General features: G+C 42.0%; 1 protein-coding gene and 1 long non-coding RNA gene across 2 annotated transcripts; one reads left to right on the top strand and one right to left on the bottom strand.

The window, feature by feature from the left end:
• On the top strand, window positions 1-10,819 carry LOC127469063 (uncharacterized). The gene is made up of 2 exons (XR_007903816.1): window positions 1-326; window positions 1,846-10,819. It is a non-coding gene; the product is annotated as an uncharacterized LOC127469063 (long non-coding RNA).
• On the bottom strand, window positions 10,498-23,751 carry CALM2 (calmodulin 2). Its single transcript, XM_051782922.1, has 6 exons — window positions 23,597-23,751; window positions 19,130-19,160; window positions 13,986-14,129; window positions 13,806-13,912; window positions 12,781-12,916; window positions 10,498-11,375 (listed from the first exon to the last, which is right to left on the bottom strand). Exons 1-6 carry the CDS (start codon window positions 23,597-23,599, stop codon window positions 11,347-11,349), a joined length of 450 nt encoding a protein of 149 aa, XP_051638882.1. The 5' UTR covers window positions 23,600-23,751; the 3' UTR covers window positions 10,498-11,346.
• Window positions 23,752-24,734: the final 983 nt, after the last annotated feature.

The following is a 24,734-nucleotide window of genomic DNA, read 5'->3' as shown; positions in this document are numbered from 1 at the left end:
ACCTGATCTAGTAATCCTGCTGGGAAGCTGGGAGTATTTAACTCATGCTTATGACCCCTTATCACAGTTGCTCAGCTTTTCTTCAGTCTGAAGCATGTACCTGCTTGGGGTGGTGTGAGCAGAGAAAGCCCAAGTCTTCCTGCAGAAGATCATGTACAGGTTCCCTTAGGTGCCTAATTCTGGCCACGACAGAGGTCCATTTTGTGATACGTAGTAACGACTGGAGACTGCCATTTTCCATCTGCTCAGCATGGCCCATCATCTAGTTCTGCTGGAAGAAGAGACTGCAGTAATACTTGCATTTTCCATTTAGCCAGTTCAGCCAGGTAAACTGAAAATGCCAGCTTTTAAGTCTGAATCCTTCCATCTGAAGTAATTGCCCCTTCTGTAATACTCCAGTGGTAGGGTAACTTAAGCATTCTTCAGAGGAAATACATCAAACTGGGGGGTTTTTCCCCCCTTTTTTTTATTTACTGGGAGTAGTGTGGCTAGAAGGCTATTCAGTGGGGTGCCGGACCCACAGATGGGAAGTATGGTTACACGGGTTGGTCCTGCCTGTGCAGTGATAGCTGACAATTTAATGAACAACATACACAATATATTCAATGAAGTAGTAAAATGGAGTTGCAGTGGCCTTGAGTTTGATCTCTTGAAGCAAATTATGAATTGTATTACAGAGGCCAGAGAAGTCATGCTACTACTGAAGCAATTAGAATCGGCCTCAATACTAAAAGGGCTGAAGGCATTTTAAATTTTATGGAATTGCAATTTAAGCAAGAAAGCATTTTTACAGATAATTTTTTTCTACCACATAGACATAATATGCATCCAATGCGCTCACTCCTGTTTTCAACTGCAGAAATATTCACGCTTTGGCTCATCTACAATCTGAATTTGTCTTAGCCACACCGCCAAAATACACCTCCTTGTAAGTCTGGCAGATACTCTTAGTTCTTTTAAACCCTTACAAGGGAAGAAACAAAACACTGTTTATCCTGTCTTTTTTTTTTTAGAGGATGGTTGGCATATATTGCTTTTCAATATGCTCCCCATAAAGGACCTTCACTATTGAATTATCACAAAAAGAAAGCTGAAGTATTTTATTACCCACCTTAAGACATTGTGGCCAAAATCCTGTAAACATGAGTTGATGTGCTGCCTTTTTTCCAGCAGCCGTCTCACTGCCATTAAAAAGACATTTTATTTTCCTGCAATATAGTTCTTTGCAAGCTTAAAAGACTGATGCACTGGTGTGCCACAGAGTACAAAAGGTCCAGGCCTAGGCTGTGAGGGTAACAGGACATCCCCCACCAGCTGAGATGAAATTGCTGTTGATTGTTAGGGTATTAACAGATAAGCTTATTACACCTTTATGCAAAAATGTAAGGGGTTAATAATACTATATTTGTGGTTGTCATGCTCACAGTGAAGTCAAGAGAACACAGTCAATGCTTTAACAGCTTCAATGTGAAGTCTGTTAGTTTAGCTAAAGTTTCACTTCACCTGCAGTTTAAAGAAAGGAGGAGACTGCAATAAAGCAACTGAGGTGGGGCAGTTCTGCTAATTTTACTGTGGACAGGGGCAACCTCCAAGACTACTACTGTCAGTAACTGGGGGAGGCAACTTCTTAGGCCACCACAGAGAGATGCACTGGATCTCATTCAGCAGTATCTCTAGTCTCTGGCAAGTGCAAGTTTATTTAAATGAGGCACTCATAGCCCTCTAGATTGCCAGCTCAGCTTGTGCTAAGCTGATTTGAATTGCTTCTCATGGGCTCAGGTCACACATAGAGCTCTTATGCCTCAGCCAACATATGGCAATTTATGTACATGTTTTGCATTTCAGATGTTCATGCATATTTTATTAGAAGAAAGATTTATTTGCATAGTACGTACTGGAGTGAAGTAAATGGACTGGATGGTTCTGGACTGCAGAACAAAACAAACCACCTGGACTTTGTAAAAGAAGCAATTATGGTGAGCTGAGGCACTGTTGCCACTGTTCCTATTTCTTTAATCGCTTCTACCAGTTTTTACTTCAAAATAACTGGTTTTCATTATGAATGCCCTCATGTAGCCATACTTACTGTAAAAGGAAAGGCCTGTGTACATGACAGGGCACAAACAAGCCAGAGTGTTTTTCTTGGAAATGGTTGGATTTTAGATAGCTCTGTTTTGAAAAGATCTGTATCCACAGCGATATCTACCAGGGCTGTGTGTCTGCAGAAGCCCTATTTACCAGATGCTGGATGGGGATAGCCTCTGCTGTAAATTACTATTTAAGTCTCAGTTCAGCAGAGATCATATTTGACTTTCAGCACAGGCTTCAACCTCTTACTCAAGTTAATCACACACTTAATTGCTTTATTAAATGGGGATGGAATTAAACCTATCCTTAAAAATATGCTGAACCAGGACCTACCACACAGATTGTCAAACTGAGGGCTTGATCCAGAGACCACTGAAATTACCAGGAGACTCCAGTGGCCTTCAGCTGAAGCATATAAATGGGAGTCACAGGTGTGCTTCAGTGTTGAAATACATAAATCAGGTTCCCTATCACATAATTTTCATCTGATTTACTTACTTGCATGCGAACCCGAGAGCTGGAAGAGAGCTGAGGACTTCATGTTCTGGTGTACTGTTAATATCCTGGAATAAAATGTCAGCAGAGACAGGAGGATGACAGGACCTTCAAGCTACTGATTCTTCCCAGACTTCCACACAAGAGAGAAGAACAATATGGTGGAACTGAAGGTAGAAACTGGTTCACAAGTAGGTCCCATCATTTGCAGAGGTATCTTTCAAGGTTCTGATCTTGCTTAAGCACAGCTCCCCATAGAGCTGAAGTTCCAATGCTTTTCTAAAGCACTATTCATAATTAAACAATTGTACAAAACTGCTTTGTATAGTTGAGGATGCTTGGGGGAAAAATAAACACCTTAGGATAAAAATTAAATATGTAAGTCTTCAAGCAAAAATGGAAGAACTATAAAAGGCAAATATCCAAACCTCTTTGGTAAGTTAATTTCAGTTGAGCTGAGACTGTCAGACTCATTGCTGCAGGGTAGCTTGACGGAATGGCTCAAAATTCATATGCCACTTTTGTTTTCATCCCCACATTACTGAGATTGCTATGCTGTGCCAAAGAGCAAGTAAGCTGGGAAAAGAATTTCCTGGCTAGGATCTGCTTGGAGGCTGCAAGTCAGCAGAGGAGATGGGCCCTCCCCTGATGAGTGAGTTAGAATATACATGTATCGTGAGCAACATTAAGAATCTGAACTGGGGCCATTTTCTGCCTGGTAACAGGTTTACACAGGATGTAATCAATGGTCTTCTGTAGGTGCCCTGAACAGCCTCCTAAGCTTTACTGAAGAGGTAAAAATCTTTGTTCAAGAGGTAAAGAGCTTCGTTGCTGCATACCTTTCACACCAGTCTCCTGTTCCCTGTGCTATCTCAGGCACAGAGATTCACGGCAAAAGAAAATGCTGCTCACAAGGATAGACAACTTTTGAGCAGTGGAGTTAACTTCATCTTGCCAACAAACAGAGATACTTTTATCTCACAAGAATGGCTGTGGACCAGAAAAGGTCAGAATTGCTGGAGTTCATCAAACAATTAAACACACCTGCTCAATATTTTGAACAGAAAATAAGACTAAGAGGATGACTGGCAAGATTGAGTCTGCCTCTCCCCTTTGAGGAAACAAGGTGCAACTCAAGCGGAGGATACCATTTATATGACTCCTTTCATCTTACCAAGCCAACAGTGAATGGATATAACTATCAGCATTTTTGGTGAAAACATCCTACTCTGGCTGGGTGCAGAAGAGATGGCTGGATGGGGGCTGAAGAAATAAACACACACATTTGAATACTGGATGCATTTTCCCCAGGCTTCTGATATAAAATGTAATTGCATCAGATGTTCTCTGAGAACTGCCAGTTTGTTTAAGACTGTTCAGCAAATTCCCTCAATAGCTGCTTGCCTGCACTTCACAGACAGATTGCAAGGAGGTACTTTTCTCTCAGATGCAGATGAGCAATAAGGTCTCAGGATTGATGTAGATACTTCCAATCTGCTTCATGAGCAAATGACTGCTTTTTATATTGTTTAGCTGCTAGCATAGCCCACAGACTTATCTTTAGACAGAGGCAGCCAAGAAAGCAAGGGCCATGGATATGAAACCTCCTCCCTACTCCCCAGTGTTCCCCAATTTCATTGCTTTTGTAGTGAAGATTGCTTTCTAACAAGAGCAAAACAGCAAAAACATTTTACAAGTCTCTTCGGTAGCCAAAGGGAATTTATCAGAACCTTGCCAATAAAACCCATGCTCAAGTGTAATTTATGCCAGATAAATGGTGAATCTACACCATGGCAATTTGGACCATCCTGTGAGGGACCTCCAGCTTTTCTTTTTCAGATCATATGAAGATTTCTTCAGGGTATGTAGAAATGGGTCTCCTTAGCTAATGCTGCTTTAGGGAGGGGCAGAACGTGGGCAAATTCAAGGGAAAGAAAAAGCTGCCAGAAGGAAATTATTTGGTAGCATTCCTCCCAAAGCCCAGTAAAGAACCACAAAAGGATTTTGAAGGCTTTTAGGGAAGTCACTGCCAGCAGAAACCCCACAGCATCAATCCAGTTATGCTGCTATAGCACGAGGGTGGGAGAGAATGGAAAAGCTAGCAGACAGGCGTAACTTCCCTGCATGATTAGCCTGGGCATCACAGTCCATTTCAGAAATGAAGAAAACTTGTCCTACTGGTAGAATAATGAATCATTAAAACAACAAAAATTTCTGAAAGTGTTCCTTCACTCTTGCTTTCAGATGATCCTGCAAAGTGGCTTGTTAACCTGTGTGGTGGGGATGACTTCCACAGAGAGTCAACAGAAGACAGTCCTCTAATAATTTTTATCTTGGCAGCCTTTTAAAGTGCAACATATGCATAAATAAATGCCAATATTAATTCCATGGAAAAATGCCTAGCGTTCTCAGAGTTGAAATTACAAACCAATTGTGCAGTTCTGTCTTAATTCTACCATCTTTTAAAAAAGGAAAAATTCTAATCACATCTTACACTGCTCTGTGAATCAATTCCAAATTATTGGAAACTGTCACATCCTGATCCATCAGCTGGCTTTATTTTTAAGCATATTCAAGACCTTTTGAATCACTGTAGACTGCACTGACCACAGAGCTTCAGAGTAGACCTTGACTTACAATTTTCCAGTCTGTGTGACTGATTTGTCTGCAACAAGACTTTGCATTTCCACTTCACACACAGGGAGCTTCAAAGGTGAAGGCCTCAGGTGAATTTTGAAGGCCTCAGGTTTAGTAAATAGTAGAAAAAGAGTCTATTTAATAGAAAATTATAGTAGTCAAGAGGCTGGAAGACCTCAGAAACAGAGGAAACTGTGAAACACCCTAGTCTTGCATCTGGGGTTGCAAATCTTCTGATTTTCACAATTTTTGACAGATTTGGGAGGAGGGGAGACCACTGAACCTCTTTTCTTCCCCCTTTTATCTCCATAGCAGTGTCTTTTAGTAGTGTGGAAAAAACCTCTTAGTTTAAAAAAAAAATTAGCTCTCATCCCAGAAACAGATAGAATTTCTGCTAGCTTTTTATGTCTCCGGGATTATAGAAAAGTTTTCTCTTAAGGGCATTTTTCTGGCTGCCAAAAAGCATGTGCCTTTTAAGAAGGTACAACAGGACCAGGGATGTGCTGCTTTGACAATACAATCAGTGACTAATCCAAATTTAGAGTTTGTCAGACCTGGAAGGAAGGGGAATACCTTGTCACACAAGGAACCAGCCAGCACCACAAGCTGGTGATACCTAAATGACTAAGGGAGAGGTCTGAATGGAGAACTGATACTGTTTGCTGATCAAGGTGTCAATTCCTACTGCTAAAAGCACTGTTTTACTAACAGGGAAGTTTAACTCCTGAGCAAGCACATACCTACCCAAAGGTCTGATCTGCACGATGACAATTATGCAATTGGAACAACCTAAATACTCTATTCCAGCTATGGGAGCTACTAGAAGTTTAACAACAAACTCGGCTACCACCCTTGCCGTTTGAGAACACCCTGCAGGGGGTAAGGGAGGGGTTCCAGCCCTAGGATGTTGCTATTGTTAAGAAAATAGCAGCGGACTTTGTCTTGCACCAATTATTAGATGTTGCATCAAACCTATTTTCTCTTCCTCCCATGCTGTTCTCCTAATTCTACACTCTTTTATCATCTTTTTCACTCTTGTCCCCTTCTTTTACTCTTACTTCCAGTTCAGCTCCTCCTAAAAAAAGCCAATTATCAGTGTGCAGTCACTATATAACACTGCATGACATCCTGTTTGTATGGCAGGATCTAAGAGCAGGAACTATCTGCTACTTGACATACACACAGCACGCAGAGAAAAGCAGACCCATTTTTCAATAGCCTGCTGAAACTTATCGATAATGTCATCAAGAGTTATTGTGTCACATCATCCAATCAGAATTTTGCAAGGAATATGCCTCATCTTTAGGCTACTGCCATTAAAGTCATCTTTACCCAATCTTCTACATGTGAAGGTATCCCAGTTGATCTTGGCACAATTTCTTGAACAGTATCTCAGGAATCTCAAGTTTAGGACAGCGAAATAAATGCCCTCTTCTCCACAGTTCATTTTGAAGAAACCACAGGAATTATTTTTAATATGGAGTAGCTAAAGGGAATCACGGATTTTAAATACAAACTGCCATTTACATCATCTGAAGATGACACTATGACATCAGACTCACCCTTATGGGATACAGGAAAATTAAGGCCCTCAGAGCAAACAGATAACCTGACAGGCTGTGACTATTCTTGCAGGAACGTTTTTCAAAACCAGAAACTGGTGCAGATGGTTATTCTCATTCCAATCACAAATCTGTACTGATGATATAGGTGTAAGTAGAAAAGAGATAGCTAGGGAGATGCTATGATATGATATACACTTACTTTAACAAACCTAAAGGTGATTCAATCTCTTCAAGGTTCTGTTAAAGCACAGGTTTAATATGCAGTACCCAAGTTTTTTTGGAACTGCCCCTTTTAGCTGAACATAACATTTTTCCTTTGTACTCAGACTGCACACCCCAGCATATTCATCTTCACTGCCATCTCAAATATCTACTGTTCCCACTTGGTAAAAAAGGATTACTTTTCAAGAGTCATTTTTACAGTAGTTTTGCTGAGCTGACCATTTTTAACAGATAAGTCTATTGTTTGACAGACTGACAAACTTCCTTAATTGTCCATTAGAGCATGAAGACTTCAACAGAAATACCATTTTTAAACACAGTATTTCAAGGAGAAATTTTAAAGTGTCTACTATTTCCCACCCACCCTCACTGGAAATGGTGAGCAATGAGGTTAATCCTGAATTATGGAACTCCCTTCACTTACTCAGTAAACCAGTTTAACGCAGCTTTTCTTTTAAGTGGACTGAGTCACTGTCCAATAAACATGGTATAGTCATGGAGGTGATAAACATAAATACAACCAAGCAGTAATTTTGCTTCTCATTGCGTCCAGGTTGTTAGCAAACAATTTCTGAGTGGGCCAGCGTGATACGACATAAACACAGCTGCCTCACTCCTAAGAGCCAAGTCTTTGGACACCAATGGCCAAAAGACTAAATAAATACCCCCTGTGCACTGCCTGTAGCAGGTCCACCAGCTGCACTCCTGCATTACATGCTCATCTGCCTTCTGAGCTATAGTATCACTCAAATAATAAGACTGATCTTATTAGGAGGCGCTTAATCCTCACTTACCTTCTCCTTTAGCCATTAGCTATTATTAAGTTACTGCCAGTTATCTTAACAGGATGCAAACTTGTCAGCTACTATTCCTCATCCAGTCACATATTTACCAGTTCAAAACTCCAGTCACAAGTGACTAGGGAAGTATTTTTTTCAGGACAGCTTGCAACCTTGAGGTACCGTGCCTTAGTCCTGTCTGTGACTCCTAACACTACTAGGATGAGTTAAGAGACATACTCTAAAGCTTATCAGGCTGTAGCAAGCAATTGTGCATCTTCCCTTGCTGGGGAAGACCACCATATGGAAGTAGGGTTAGATCATGGTAAGCCTAGGAAGCTAGCAGGGGCACTTTCACTTCTCAAGAGGTGTGTGCCAAGATAAATGATTCTCAGATTACCTAGTACAAGCCTCTGCTCAATGCAGAATCTGCTGGAGCCATTTGCCCAGCACCTCATCAGCTAGGTTTTAAATCTACACAGACTCTACAACCTAAGTTTTATCACTCTCACTGTAAAAGTCTTTTCTCCTGTTCAGACAGAACTTGGTATTCAAATTTGTGCCCACTGCCCCTTGTCCTGCCAGTGGATGCTACTGAGATTAATCTGTCTTCATTCCCTCCCATCAGGGATCAATAGGATATCCCCCTAAGCCTACACATTAAGGGAACATTAGTCTTTAGGCCTAAGATCTCCCACCTCACTGCCCCATTTAGAATAAAACACCAACAGCCATTTTACTGCAGTGTCATGCCAAAGATGAGGTTTTTTGCTAGTATACAGAACATAAGAACCTCCATCATATTTATCAGACAGGATGAAGGACTGTTTTGTATAGCTATCAGAAGCTCAGCTTGGAACTTCAGTATTCCTACACATACATCCAGAACTCTGCCTAGAGTGAGCTAAGGATTACTGTTCCACAATTGCAAAAGGACATGAAAGCACACCTCAGCCAAAAGGTTCATGACCAATGCCACTGGCTTCCATCACACTTGGCCCACTGTACCTGAGAAGACATCCTTCCATTAGCAGCCAGTACTGAAATCTACCATTCCCATTCTGCAGCTTAAGAATTATGTAAACAGGGCTACAAGACTTCAATACAGACCTAGAAATCAGGCATTTCATTTACATAACAGCAACATGGACAACAAACTAAACAGAACCAGCAGCTTTGATTCCTGTGACTAAAACACTCCAAGCAGGGAGCAGCTAAAGTGGCCATAAATAAAGGTGGCCTTTTCACTTATTCTTCAACCACTCCTTTTACAAAAGGTAAATAACTTGGTCACGACAGTCTTTCATAATGGAGAGGGCCCTCTCCTTTTTACTGTAGACGCTTCCACAGGCATGTGGAGCTGTAGAAGCCTGCATAGGTTGAACTGTGATCCTCAGTCTACTCTCAAAGTCAAGACACCAGACCGGCAAAATCAAATTCTTGTCAGATCCCTGTTTGCATTACTTACCTTTAAAAATGAGATTTCCAATACTCCAGCAACTCAGAATCTCAAGTGGTTGTTCTGATGGTTCTGTCAAATTATCCTTCACCAGTGCCAGCTTACATACCTGTGTCTTGTCCCCAGGCTCCTAGACCATAAGCTGAAGACTGGGTGGGAAGTGTTGGTTCAGTCACTTATTCCATAGAAGGCAAACCCTAACTGCTAGAAAATTTAGACTGCATAAGCTTCCTGAATCAGATTGCCAGTGCACGAACAACAGTTCTAAGGAATTCTGATGCTGGCAACCTAAATACTTTTGACAAACCTCTTTGAAAAGCCAGTAGAGGTGTTCATAGTCTTTAGAGAGCAGAGCTTTAAGATCGGTGACCATAAACATTTGATTAAGTGTTCCTGAATTCAGATTGAACAGCTGTCCTAATTTTACATGTTCAAAGATGACTGAAACAGTTTTAAAACATTAGGTAACTGCTCTGCTGGGACCAGTGAGGGTAACCAGATGCAAGGGCCAATGCTTTGTTTAAAGGCCACCAGAATCCCCAAACAAGATAACCATATAGCAATATGTAAGGTCAAGTCAGTTCTTGCCAGGAGAGTAGAGAGGCAACAGGCACGAGCAGCCTTTGGCATTGAGTTCTTAGACCTGTCCTTGGTCAAAACCAGGTTTGTTTTCTGCTTTAAAAAAAAATTAAACCTTGACAAAAAACTAGTGCAAGAAGCACAATTATGCTCATTAACAAATGAGTAAGAATGTTTTTCTTCTGTACTTTGAGCTGGCTGCATCCTGAATGGGAACTCAGATATGGCAGTTTCAGAAAAGCCCAAGTGTGAGACTAAGTTACCCCGATGTAGCAACTGACAGGGAATAAACTCCAAAATAATTAAAAGAAAGCAAACAGGTTTAGTTGTCTGAACAAGGAATTTTAATTTTAGGTCAACTATTGAACTAGGTCAACATCCAGTTCACAATGTCTACAGATAGTGGGCATAGCCAGTCACTACGGTAAGTTTATTGAAGCACCAAGCTCCACACAAGACTGTAAAATACATTTTAAACTACTAGTAAGAAAGCTTCTTCAAGTCAACAATACTATTAAGGGCCAGAGTTTAAGGACTAAGTTTTCACCTTCCAAGCTATTTTAAGACAGCCAATCCATTGCATAAGCAAACCGAACTGCTACAGACTGAAACATAGAGCAGCAACTGCATTGAACAATTCCTGTAAATAATTCAAGGATACATTGAAACAGTATGGGTAAATTGTAATTTTTTATTGGAAAACAAATATACAACTTGGAATGGATTTGAGGCAAATCGTGCCATAAGCAGATTTTTTTTTAAAATAAGTGGCTAAACAAAGTTTAAAAAGCATAGTAACAAGAGGAGAAAATGTTTTCTGGTACAGGACCAGCAGTACAAAAAAAACTTGTGTACGAGTACCTGGATAAATCACCCGTTTTGCATTAGTGCAACTTAAGTTTCATATTGTTGACTGTCAATCGTCCACAACGTTAAGACTCCACATTTCAACAACATGTTACAGGTATGGCCACAAACAAGTTACTGTGAAGTAAGCTAGGAGAATGACTTTTACAGTGCATTAGCCACACACAGATACTATTAACCTCATTTTACTGCAAGAGTCCTCCTCCATCACAGAAAGGGGAATAAACTCTTGTGTACTAGAGAAGGAGAGCCAACATGTTGCTTTAACTAAGGAATTGCTAATGCATGGTAAACCCTAGCTTACTTAATGTAACTTGTCACACTAGTCATACCTAAGTCTCCTAAAGAAAGCTACTTTAATAGACAATCCAGATGTTCCCTCAATTAACCAACTCCATCTAACTTTAGATGTGCAGAAGGGCTTAAATATCCAGAGTAAGCCACATGCAACATTTGTTACTTAGATCAATTTTCCAAAAATCAGAACAATGACAGTAAGATAAAGGAGAAAAACATGGAGGAATGGCCTTCTAATTACTATACATGCATATTCTTTTGACAGTAAGGGAAAAACCTTTTACAGATAAGTTACAAACAGAGAAAAGGCAAATAAACAATTTTGTACAAGAAATTTAACACATTCTGTACAACGTCTTCACTTCGCTGTCATCATTTGTACAAACTCTGTAAAAGGAAAGAGTTGTATGAGTTATTCAGAGAAAAAAACTGAATTGCAAGATCTGAAAAGTGACCATACTGATGCTGAACATTGTTTGAAAACTATGTTTTCAGTTATAGTCAAATAAAAGCATCCTCAAGATAGTCCCCTTTTTCACCAATCACACCTAAACCCCTTCTATTTTTAATAGGCAAGAGGCCTCTACTTTTTTATAAAAGTTGGTCCCTCAGTTAACTAGAGAACAACCTTACTTCCAAAACAAAACATACTCATGTCCACCGACTTACAGATGGGGACAAGATACCCAAGAATGACTAAGAGCAGAAATCACACTGAAGTGACAATCAGTTAAGTAGATGTACAGTGTTGAATTTCTTGTTTTCCAAAGCAGAACAGCCCAAGTCGTGTAATTTTGCCTGTCTTTAAGCAACTGCTTTATGTGCTTATTCATGGCACATAGTAAATCAGAACCCACAGAAAAGGATTCATTTATTGTGCTGGAACATAGTTTCAGATACAATAATGAAAAGAGATTGGGAACCTAAAAGGACTTAATTGGCTGCTTAAGTTTCAGAAGAGTAACTGGAAACAAGAGGGATGATGATCCTCTCTAGTGCCAGTCTCTGAACCCATAAGCACAGTGATGAAACAGCAGCCTTGTACATAAAAATAACTCTTCACTCACAGATGAGTGCTCGTCCTTAGGCCACAACCAAAGAGGCCTTAAAGGAAAAGCACACCTACACCTCAGAAACAGTACAGGTATCATCCGAAAATACCCTCACTACTCCCTACAGCACATTTGGAAAGTTAAAATGAAAACAAGCTTAGCGTGTCTGAGCTGCAAACACCTGTCTGAAAGAACTCCTCCTGCTCCCATTACTTCATTTATGTTTCAATGCCAGAAAGAAAGGAGGAAATAGAAATAAGTTACATCTGATTTGTGTGAAATATATTGAAGAGGTCTTCTAAAGGTCTTGAAATTTCCGCATATTTGAGAGGCTTTCCCCCTTTGATTAATAAGCAATTTTAAAAGCATTTATGACAGATGAGTGAATTCCTACAGTCAGATCAACATTCATAAGTGAACAGAACAGTATGTGAACATCTGACAACTTGCTTATTCTAATGGTCATTAGACATCATTAGATTTAGGAAGTTAATTCTTGTACTGCACAGCTGAATAATCTTTTTCTGCCTTTGGCACAAAGGCAGCAATAACACTCAAACTTGAACCCATTGAGAGGTACACAATGTACATATTAATTGAACATTAGTTAAAGGAACACTACGTGTTCAGATGAACTTGTCTGAACACTACCCTACTTAAACTTGGTGTGGCTATAAGCAACCACACAAGCACCAGCATGAGAAGTGCTACACAAAAACAATCAGTTAACGACTCCTTACCTTCATAGTTTACTTGACCATCACCATCAATGTCTGCTTCCCTAATCATTTCATCAACTTCTTCATCTGTTAGCTTCTCCCCAAGATTTGTCATCACATGACGGAGTTCTGCAGCACTAATGTAACCATTGCCATCCTGGGAGGGATAAAAGGAACACTGGAATAGACTTGCCTAAGGCCTAGTGACTTAACTATAACTTAAGAACATTGCAGAGCAAACTGAACATTAAGAAGTTAACATAGCTTTAACCACTAGCATTTGCACAAGGCAAATGAGAGCTGCAAATGTACCTTCAACACTGTCCAATCTCTTAGTCTTAAAAAGACATTTTAAAGATCAACTTATCCAATATAGTCTACTTTTGCTGTCGTATTCAGAGACATTTTTATACCACTGACAACGCAATCAGCACCTTTTGCAACCATCTTAGGTGATGGATGTCTATTAAATTTTGTGACTGTGGTTCAAGTGGTTCTTAAAACAAGCTACTTATCTGATTTGCCTATTTAACAGGATTCCAGCACAAAGCCACAAGGCCTTCAGAGACTACTTTTACATATTCCAAGCTAGCTGGGACACCAAATATTGAAGTACTAGTGTATACTAACTCAACTGACTTTCCTCGCCAACTTACCTCTCCAAGGTACTTCACATCATATGTTTTCGGTTCAAAGGTGCATCTTAAGTAAATCAAGTAACTTTAGACTCTTAGCAATTCACTTAGCAAAGACTACATGAAAGATTTAAAACATTATTTTAAGTACTTAAAACAATTTCCCTGCCAGTTGTGTACAAGTATTTTAGTATCATAACAAGCAGTACCTTAAATGGCGTCACCTGCTACTATCCTGACACCTCATTTGACTTCCAGCTACAGTACCACAGTAGACTGAACTTCAGGGTGACTGGCCAATCTAGAGGTTCCAGATAACAGGACTGCAAATACTCCTCAGCTTCAGGAGGAAGTACATTAGAAGTCAGACAGTTTTCTCAAAAGGAATATTTAAGGTAAACATTATAGTACCTTGTCAAAGACACGGAACGCTTCTCTAATTTCTTCTTCACTATCTGTATCTTTCATTTTTCTTGCCATCATTGTCAGAAACTCTGGAAAGTCAATTGTGCCATTGCCTGAAAGACAATCACTTTGTTAGAAAAATGTGTTTCATGCACTTTATTAAATTACTTATTAGTGAACTCTTACCATCAGCGTCTACTTCATTGATCATATCCTGTAGCTCTGCTTCTGTGGGGTTTTGACCAAGTGATCTCATCACCGTCCCCAACTCCTTTGTAGTTATAGTACCATCCCCATCCTTGTCAAATAGTGAAAAAGCTTCTTTGAATTCTGTACAACAACAAAAAAGTTAATCCCCTCAGCTTTGAAAGGTTAACTTAATTCACTGCTGCCTATTGTTCTAAGGTACTTGATTTCGTTCTTGTAAGAAAATTCTGGTATACTGCTCAGCCAGTATAACTGTAATGCCAATATCAAAGCACCAACATCTGAAAAACTACTCACCAGTCTACTAATCAACCACGTTTTGACCTAAACTAAGATGGAAGGTCATCCATTTCAGAAGTACTCAGATATTTGTTACTATATCTTGAAAAGGATTCTTAACACGGAATTGAAATAGCTATCTGGAGCTAGAATGATCCACATTCTTGGTAGGAACCGTATCTCAACAGAAAACGGCATGGAATTAAATGAGAAAATTTAAAATTGGTACTTAAAATATAAATGCTATAGCTTAACAGCACCTTTATTACTAATTGAGGAGATGAGCCAATGGAAAAAGGTATGGTCAGACCAAACTAAAACCAAGTTTCTCATTATAACCCACTTCTGGGTTCAGATGTCTGAACAATGCAATGCTACCACAGTTGTTCAAGGAGGAAAGTCACTGGAGTCTTCATTTCTGAAAAGCTGCTTAGAAAATTGCTTTGGCCCTACTGCATCCTGAAACAGCACTCACAGAAGTGTTTCTGACTAGTTTTAAGACTGCTTTAGCTGTGTTTCAACATTACCCTCTTAACCCCCTACAATGGCTGTACTGTAGCCAGGAATATTAATACAAGCATAACATGTTTAATTGTCCAGTCCAAAAATGGAGCTGGTTTTAATCCATGCCATCTGTTTGTCTTTGGCCACAGACCTTAAACGAGCTCACTGGGCTGTAGTAGCTCATACACACGACAGTTAAACATGAAAATCTTAACTTCTAGAGTTCAGATCCTTTTACAGCTTCTAAAGCACCTAAGATCATGCCTTTGGACAACTCGTCAGCTCAAGGGTACTCCTTCATCAGAAATACTTCCAAGCATTATTTTTTTTCAACATTTCCAAGCAGCCAGCATTCCAGATGGTGGGTTTCCCAGACCAGAATTAGTCACAGTAAAAACTGTGTTTTCACATGACCTGCATGAAGTCTTACTTCATCCACTTCATACTCTGAAACCCTTGAGGTAAGTACAAGCTGCCAAGTGTTAAAAATGAAACTACAAAAATAGGCTTTTTATAGTTCATGAATGCAGCTATAATACCAGAGTCACAATCAAGTCTTAGGAAAAAAGCCCTACTCTTCTACATCTAACAGTCTGAAGTGTTCCAAAAGCCAACTCCCACTGTTTAGCCCATAAGAATTGGAGCAAGGCTACTACAAGACCAAACAAAACTGTTTGAAGCCAGTTTTGTATAATCACCAAGCACCTGTACCTATAGTCAGTCCCAAACACTCTTTGGGATTAGTTTCAGTTGTCTTAGAGGCAACAAATAGGTTTATGTTTTACACCAGGGAAGGAAAGGCTTTCAGGTCGAGGCTAGTACAGAAATTCATAGTCAAACATAGAAGGACCTCAAAAGGGGAAAGTTGAAGAGTCAAGTGCTCAAGTGTTATTCAAAATGTTTAGCTGTTAACAACTTTGTCCTTCACATGAAGGTCAACCATCACTAACCTAACCATGAAGCAGACTTCTCAGCATTGTAGTGACCTTGCTTAGAAGAAGTAATACTTAACTTTTTTTTTTAAACACAAAATTTAAAAGCTTTCTTTTTACAAAAATAGGCTTTTCAGTGGTATGTTCTGAACACTTGAAAGGAACCACTCAAAGGACAATTCTACCCTTCTTTTACTCAAAGATGCTGTAGGCTAAGAAGCAACCAGCTAAAAATCGTAAGCATAACCATAAAGAAAATAAAGCAAGTCAAAGATTAGCAGCACATTCCCATTTGAAATGCTGAATCAAGTTAGGAATACAATTAAAATACCTCTTTAACCACTTCTGGGAACCACCTCCAGTAATTAGAACAAAGGAGTAACAACCTACACAGATACAGTTCAGATGAGAACAAGAGGAATGTAGCATAGCTTTTGAAGATTTGCAGCCATGGCTAGTGAAGGTAGCTATGACTAAAGTTTAGTGAGTAATTCAACTCTGGCTTCCTGCAACATAAGGTTATAAAACAGACCTCATACACTTTATGACTCCAAGTAGTATGTGAAACAAATCCTCTCTATTCCACTTCTCCATACCAAATTGCAAACGAAAACTCTCTCGTAAGGCTACAAGGTCTCCTCCCTCTGAAAAGAGTCCTGCATCAAGAAAAACACTACTTCCAAGCCCCATGAAAGAAAGGCTAATCCAACAGAATAGAATGTTAACACCACCACCCTAGCTCAAAATGTTCTTTTTCACCATAGCTTCTGAGGCACCTCTGTACCACATCACCTTTCCAGATGAAGTAGCAGTCTTCAGTGACCTAATATGTTCAGTGAACCAGGACTACCATTCCCACTCTTGCACAGCTTAGCAAGCTATGTCTGGAACTTTTATAGGAGAATGTTGATTGTTCTCTTCACAGCTACCAGGAGCTCAACACTTAAACATGTCTATTTCTATTATGGCATCAATTTAAAATCACTGTTGCGGTCAGATCCCCAACAGAGAAGCACAGCACAGTAAAGGAACAAGATATAACAAACACCATACATAGGCCTACTTGTTCAGAGCCCAGTTAGAACCCTGAGGTCTAATGGGAGGAGGGATAGCTCAGCAGACCAGTTGGCTTTGGGGCAAAGGCATCTTCAGGCTGCTCCCCCACCCGACCACCCACATTAAGTGGTCCTGACCTACGTACCTTTTCAATACAACGCTTAACCAAAGGGATGACACCACTGGACTTAGCAACTTCAATTCTTACTGAATGTAACTGCAGCCAGTATTCATTTTCTGTACCTACTTAGCTTTCAAAACTCAGTCTCTCGTATGAACAAACTCTGGGAAGCTTCACCTCTTCTTACTCTGACAAGGAGCTTCAGTCCTATATGATTAATGAGTTCCATGGAAAATAACATCTTGAATCTTTAACAACTCTATTCTGGTGCTTTGCAGTATGGGTGGAAGATTTTAAGCCCAGGAGAAGTGGTTGCATTAAGTATTCTGGCCTTTTATTTAGGAAAGGTAAAGTTGTCACTACCTTGCAGTACCATTTACTAAGTTTACCTTCAAATTAAAAGCTAGGTATCTTCAGAGAAGCTCAGTTACAGTGGCAGTGGCTCAATTTTTCCAAGCCACAGTATGTAGAACACACAAATTTTACCTGAAAGTCTTCATGGGAAGACACTGTCCTTCAGCAGCAAAACTAAGCAGACTGCTTAGTCAGCTGCAGCCCTTCCTAAGTAGTACTGGGGACGGTTCCCTAACAGACCACCAGTGGGCTCATGTCTTCACCTCTGAGGTTCATGGTTTATGGTTTTCTTGCAAACACGTTTGCTTAATGAAATACCAATAACTGAACTGAAAGTGGTAGTACATTTTACCCTGAATACTAACACTAAAGATATACTTTTATTCCTTCCGTGCAGATGAAAACCTCTATTCCAGCATGACAGGCTTATCAATACTCGCTTTTTGTTCCAATAATTATATCATCATAAATGAATAGCTAAAATTTGCACTAATCCCAAGGTAACAAGCTTCCTGTTTATATTCCATAATCAGCTACATCAACTAATAAAGCTTCTACAGTTAAGAACTGGAACAATGATGCATTATTGAAAAGACAGCAGTGACAATTAATAAAACCTGCTCCAACTAAACTCATCACAAAACCTTTAAGATATGTAGGCCAGTCCCAGAAAAAAAATAAATCTTAAATTGAACTAAATTTGGCTTGTGCTTACTCACAAGACAGTACCATGGCAACAAGTAAATAGACTAAGGATTTTCCACAAAACCATAATTAGTCTGCTTCGAGTAAAAGCAAGCTTCTGAAGTGTAAAAGCTACAGAAGAATGTTCTTACACTTCAGATTTGACAATTATGGCAAAAACAAACCAGCTCATAATGACACTTCTGTTTAATACAGTGTCTTTAAGAGATACACCACCATTAAATAGCAGTATCTCTCAGAGGATGTTATTTGTACGGTTGACCTGGCACTATTAGATTAGCAGAACCCTAACATCCTCAAGAACAAATTCACATGACAGTTATGCACACTAAGACTTTCTAGTATTAACACTATACACTTGTCAGATTAAACACCTAAAGTTCTTTAATGTCTTTGGCAAAGCTGAATTCTGCATGACCAGCTTTAAGTCACATCAATTACTGGAGTTCAAATAAGTCTACAGAGAACAATAAGAAACACCCAAGTTTGTGCAGCCTGCATGAGTGGCAGACACGATAACGCAAAGTTTTTGTCATTAATAAGCAGCTGTAAGTGCACGTAACCCAGAGTTAAGGGGCCAATACTAAGATATAAGAGATGCATATTTAAGCATTTCAGAGCAAGTGCCAGACCATCAGAACACCACACACACAACACTTGTGTCCAAGCGCAAAATGCAGGTCCAAATATGGAATATTAAGAGTTGTCATCTTGAAGCCAATCTCTGCTGTCATCAACAAGAGCCACTCTGAAACATCTCTGCTGACAGGAGACAGCACAGTACATTATTTTTGCCTTCTGTTACAAAAGTACTGCAGACTCTGAGCCTTCACCAGAGACTTGCCACTCTCCCCCTGCCTCACCCCTTCACCAGAGACTTGCCACTCTCCCCCTGCCTAACCCCCTTTCAGTTTGCACTTGAGACAATTCTGTAGTCATGAGACAAAAATGAAGAGTCACAAGTCTATTAGCCAGTAAAGATGTGAGGATTGTTTAACTACACATTCATTGTGTCCAGAGGAGCCTTTAAAACTTAGGTAACATATCAAAACATTCCACCATATTACTTTAGTATCTAAGAAAACAAAATATATTGTGTAACACAAGACTGTCACTGGATTAAGAGATGTGCCAGGTCAAGTAGGAGTAGCAACACAGCACAAAAGTCTCACCTGCAATCTGCTCTTCTGTCAGTTGATCAGCCTGCAATAAAAGAGAATATGATTAGAGTTGTAGCAAAAGTTCAAGGCAAAATAAGACTTGTAGAAACCTCTAAATATGGTAGCTGCTCTTCATGACTAATCTATAGCATTCTGAAATAGTTCTAACCAACACAGTTCAAAAGTCATCGGGATTGCTTGCTAAGTAAAACTGGTAGCCTATCCTCATTTCCTGACCCTGAAATATCTGATACACCCAAGTAATATATTACCACTTTTATCAATCAATTGCCCAAGCAACATTACCAAGCTCAGGGCACACAGGCCCCTCTCTATAGACTGGTTTTAAAAAGCTCACACAGCACACTACCATGCTCAGCTTCAAATGAAACACTTTAGGTCTAAGTAATGCAGCAGTAATTCCCAAATGCCAAATTTAAGGCAGACTAGTATCTTCTGGTAAGTTACAATGGTAAAATTAGAAAAATATACTCTTTGCTAGAATTAAATCATCCCTTGATGAACATGTCCAAGCTTCATGTCCAAGACCTGGCTGTAAAACACAAGACACCAGCTTCAGCCCAAAACAGTCATTTCAGTGACATGCACCTGTCTAGACCTTTTCAGACCATTGTCTACACTGGCTCAGCTACCAGGTAGTTAACAGGGCCAGCAAAGAAAGGTTTTGTGGTCTAGGGCGTAATTTCTGTATCAGTTGGGTAAACCCCAGTTTATACCTCTTCTGCATCTATCACCAGTTTTGAATCAACTGTATTTGACAGCAATAAAAACCCTCAGTCTTTGAGGCCAAACCCAAAATGGACTTCACTCCTGAAGGAGCACAAAAGTGTTTGAGGACTGTAGAAACACCTTCCCAGGGTCTCAAGTCAGTTTATTCTTCAAACGAATTCTGGATAGCTTCAATTCAATTGCAGTAACAAGGCCACACATTTCCTTCAGGGAAGCTTCTTGAACTCTTTACTTCATAATACCCCACTGAAGAGTAAAACCCACACTAAAATACAGAAAAGACACATTCACTGCCTAAGCTCAACAGTGCATTTTCAGTTTTGTTCCTGTTGTAACCATTTCAGCAACAACCCTTTTTATAGTTAATGCAATACTGACAGAAAAATTTTCAGTCACTAGGCGTGCCCACCACACTCTCCCTACACATTAACCATCTGTCAAGGGAAGACTTAGAAAAAGGTATATGCACCACCTGTCAATTTTTACTTAAGTAATTACAATTTGAATTACATTCCTATATTGCATACAAACTTAGAAATTACCAGCTGCTGGTTATTCCTCCTACAACAGAAGGAAAGACAGCTACTCAAGCAGCCATACAAGAGCTAAACTGTTTACCAAAAAAAAAATAAAAATCTGCATACAATACAACAACAGCCCAAGACAAAGGCCTCGATCAGTTCCTTTCTCAGACTGCCTGGGGCTCACCTACTTTAAGAACCAAGACCTCCCTGCTGAGCAACTTTTAAACTAGCAGCCGATGGGTATTGGAAGCTACAGATTCCACTTGTCCAAATTTCAGCTGCTGTAGGAAGTATCCCTACGTAGGCTCTACTTTTTGTTAAAAAAAACAAAAACAACCAACAAACAACGAACAAAAAACAGACTAGGGTGGCAGCAACACTACTGAGAACATCACCGATTCGACTCTAGGCTTTGGGATGAAAGTATTCTGCCGGTCACCTGGCAGAAGCCTAAAGGATTTTTGCTTGTCTGCAGAGTATCAGTAACACAGGCTCCTACCTTTGCATGCTATTTACATTTTTACTGTTCCAGTGACGAGAACGATGTGCTACATTTCCATAAGACATTTATACCCACAGAAAGCTGTAGATCGGATTTAAGCAACAAGAACCTAGTTTATTTAGGTTACTACTTACGGGTTACCAAGTTGAGTCACGTACTGTTTTATACAAACAATTTTATATGAAGACGTGACATAGCAATGTGTGAGCTGTTAAGTGTTCTCAAGCTCTTCCTCCTCTCTAACTCTTCCAGAAACTTAAAACACCCTAACCATGAATTTGGATAACCTCTGACAGTAGCTGTAAGAGGTACATTGTTCGAGGAGAGCACAAACCTTATTAGAAGGCACAGGTATGGAGCAGTTGAAAGATAAGGGGGGAGGTGGGGCAAGGTTGAACAAACACCATCTGCACTCTGCAGTGCTGGGCTCTGCAGGGACTGCTGCGCAACAGCAGTAAAGGGCGGAGCCAGCAGCCTGCCAGATCCCTGCCTCCCGTGCCACCCAGGTGGAGGACTATCAACCTGGAACCGTGTGCGCGAGTTACAGGCCACCGTGCCCTTCCGAGAGGAGCCTCCTGGAGTTCTATGCCCCGAATTTAAGCTAGATTATCGTGCACCATACCTGTGACCGGGTGCGCACTTTGATCGAGGCAACGCAACTTCAGATCCAAACGTTTAAATGCTGACTGTAACGTGCCCATGCTGAAGGTTTGACATGCCCTTTATCATGGCCAAGACCCACCTGAAAAACTCCTGATGCCATCATAGATATGAGACGGCATTCTGTGATTCACGTTGCAGTACTTTCATTTTCACTGCAGTAGCTCCCATCCCCCCACCCCCAGTTTGTGCGGAGGCCCTGACAAAGACTCTAAACCTCCTAGAAAAGCAGGGGAGCTGTTGTGTGTGCGGCGGTTTCTGTGGCACATACAGCCTCTAGAGGTAGTGTTCCATTACAGCCGTAGCTGCTCTGCAGTAACCAGTTTGGGAGATCCTCCACAGGACTGACTAACACTGCCTGATAAAGAGCCACCAGCAAATCGCAAACACTGTTCCTCTCTGAAACTCGGCATTTCGGTGTATTTCACAGGAATCGGATCTGAAGGGACAGTTCTGTTCTGGCAGGACTAACCATGGAACAAGAACCAGACAGACTAGCATATACGGACTAAAATTAGGCTTATGGTAGGTTAGCTTATTCTAGGAGCAGATCATTCTGCCTTATCTACCATGGGGAGTACTGGACAACATTCAGTCACAGGTTGAGCCAGTTTGGTCTGTCGGGATGAACTATGACCACGTTCACTGTCACTGTGCCTCCTGGACACACCCATTTTAACACAGACCTTGCTTGCAGATACTCCATTTTTGGTTCTCTACAGATGATGATTAAATGCAGCAAGTCTTTTGCTTGCTAGATCCATTGCTTTTTCCCCCCTCCTTAACAGATGGTTTGCTGTATAGGTTCACAATTCAAGCAAAAGAACCAATTCAGGTTTCAATTCACCTAATTTCTTTGCTCAGAAAGAGCACTTCAAAAAAACTAAATTTTAAGTACCCATCATTCACATTAGACATGACGAGCTGACAGTGATCTGATTCCTCAGAAGCACGTAATGAATGAAAAGACAATTCCACAATACTTATCTTAATGCAGAGATAATATCTTAACGCAGAGATAGATAGCACTAAGCGATCACTGGTGCTGCTTTTGCAACAAAATTGGTTTTGGTACGTTTCTCATTATCCACTTGTTTAAAAAAAAAACCAAAAACAACCTAATTTCACATCGTCTAGACCGAATTTGAAACAATTCTCCGATCCCACAAAATGCGGTTTATTTCGACAGCGGATTAAAGTCCTAAAGGCATCACTGAAAAAATTATAAACGCAAGACTGTCCTCTGCAGTGACCAAAACGGGAAGCCAAAATTGATTAAAAAAAAAAAAAAAAAAGAGAACACAAATAATCCCTTGTCCAACAGAGCCGCCAACACCAAGGCGCTACCACGGAATCGGCAGGGGCTCCAACGCGAGCTGACAACAGGTCTAGCGAGGAGGGCGATGGTGCAGTGAGGCACAGCCTGCCCCTCATCATCATGCTGCTCAGAAGCTGCAGGGCTCCGCAGTGCATTATTATGACCAGGCGCAGCACACCTCGCTAGCGAGCCGGACATCTTAGGCTGCCTCCCCAGGCACTCTCAGCCGCACACGCCAGGGACAGGGAGGGGGAAAGCGATAAGAACGCGGAGCTGATGCCATCGTGGCAAGCTCCTTCCCCTGCTCCCAGCGCCCCAGGTCCCCTCCCAGGCGGGACCGCTATCCACCGCTCCCCCCGGCACGCGCCCAGCGCCGCCTCACGGCGCTCCCGCCGACCCCGGGGCCGTTTGGATTTGAATCCGCACCAACGCCCCAGGGCGGGAAAGGGACCCGGGCGGGACCCATCCGCCGCCACCACTTCCTCCCACGCACACGGCGCCTCCGAGCGGGACCATCCGCGCCAGACTAAGCCCGTCGGCCGCAGCGAGGGACGCCTGCAACCCTACCTTCTCCCCGCCCTTCTGCAGGCGACCTCGCCCCACACCAGCCAACCTCCCCCCCCCCATCCGCACCCAATCCAACCGCCCCCACCCCCCGCCTCACACGCCGAGCACCACAGCGGCGCCCGCCGAACCCTGTGGCTGCTCCGTGCCCAGGGACTCACCATGGTGGCCCGGCCTGGCTGCGGGGTGCGGTGGGAGCTGAGAGCTGCACGGGGCGCACGCTGCGCGACCTGCCCGCTGCACGGCTCGCCTCACACTGAGCCCTGCCCGCCCGCCGCCGGCGCCTCATAAACCGCCTCACCGCCCGCCCGGATCGCTCCGCGCCGCTCCCTCCCCCCTCCCCTTCCCCCGGCAGCGAGCGGAGCTGCGAAACGAGTCCCGGCCCTTCGCGCCCTTCTAGGCAGGGCCCCCCCGCGCCCAGAGCGCGGCCCCTGTGCCCCTAAGCCCCCGAGCCCGGGCGCACGAAAGGGTGAGGTGCAGGAAAAACTGGGGTCTGCTCTTGTGAAACGGTGTGGAGAGGAGCAGGGGTGCGCAGGGGGGCAGGGCGAGGGACTATTTCCCTGGGCGGAAGGGGATCTTAGGAAAAAATGCCTAGGAGTGCAGAGACTCCGTAAGGAGGGCGCTGATTGGTGGGTTCGTACCTGCAATGCGTCACTCGGACATGCACAGTCTGGGCCGGGAACGCGGTTCCCCCTCCCCCCGCCCGCAATGCGTGAGGGCTCGGCAGGGCCGGGGCCGGCCCGGCCTCGTCGGCACCCACGGTGGCCGGGACACGGCCGCTGTCCCGCTCCCTGGGCACCGAGCGGGAACAGTATCCCTGGGACCGCGTTTGCTAGAATGTTTGGAGCCTGTATCTCGCTGTGCCCCGGAAAGCCTCACCCACACAGAGTTACTAAATGAGACTCGCTCCGCATCCAACACAGTGCAGAAAAAAAATTCCCATCTCGCGCTGCAAGCCAGAGATGCTTCGTCGTTGGTAGCGTTGTTTAAAAGAACACATTTACCAGAATCAATTAGGTTGGAAATGACCCCTGAGATCATCGAGTCCAACCTTTGACCGAATACCACCAAGTGCCATCTACCACCAAGTGCCATCGTCCAGACTTTGCTGAAAGCAAACACCTCCAGGGACGGCGACTCCACTGCCTCCCTGGGCAGCCCATTCAAATGTCTAATCACCCTTTCTATGAAGAATTTCCCCTAAAGTCCATTCAAATGTCTAATCACCCTTTCTATGAAGAATTTCCCCTAAAGTCCAACCTAAACCTCCCCAATTAGACATTTTTCCCGTTTCTCCCT

The sequence above is a fragment of the Manacus candei genome, unplaced genomic scaffold (assembly GCF_025592945.1).
Source record: "Manacus candei isolate 608988 ecotype Guabito, Panama unplaced genomic scaffold, ASM2559294v1 h1tg000017l, whole genome shotgun sequence".
Classification (NCBI taxonomy): Eukaryota; Metazoa; Chordata; class Aves; order Passeriformes; family Pipridae; genus Manacus; species Manacus candei.
This window is presented reverse-complemented; position numbering and strand designations above follow the sequence as displayed.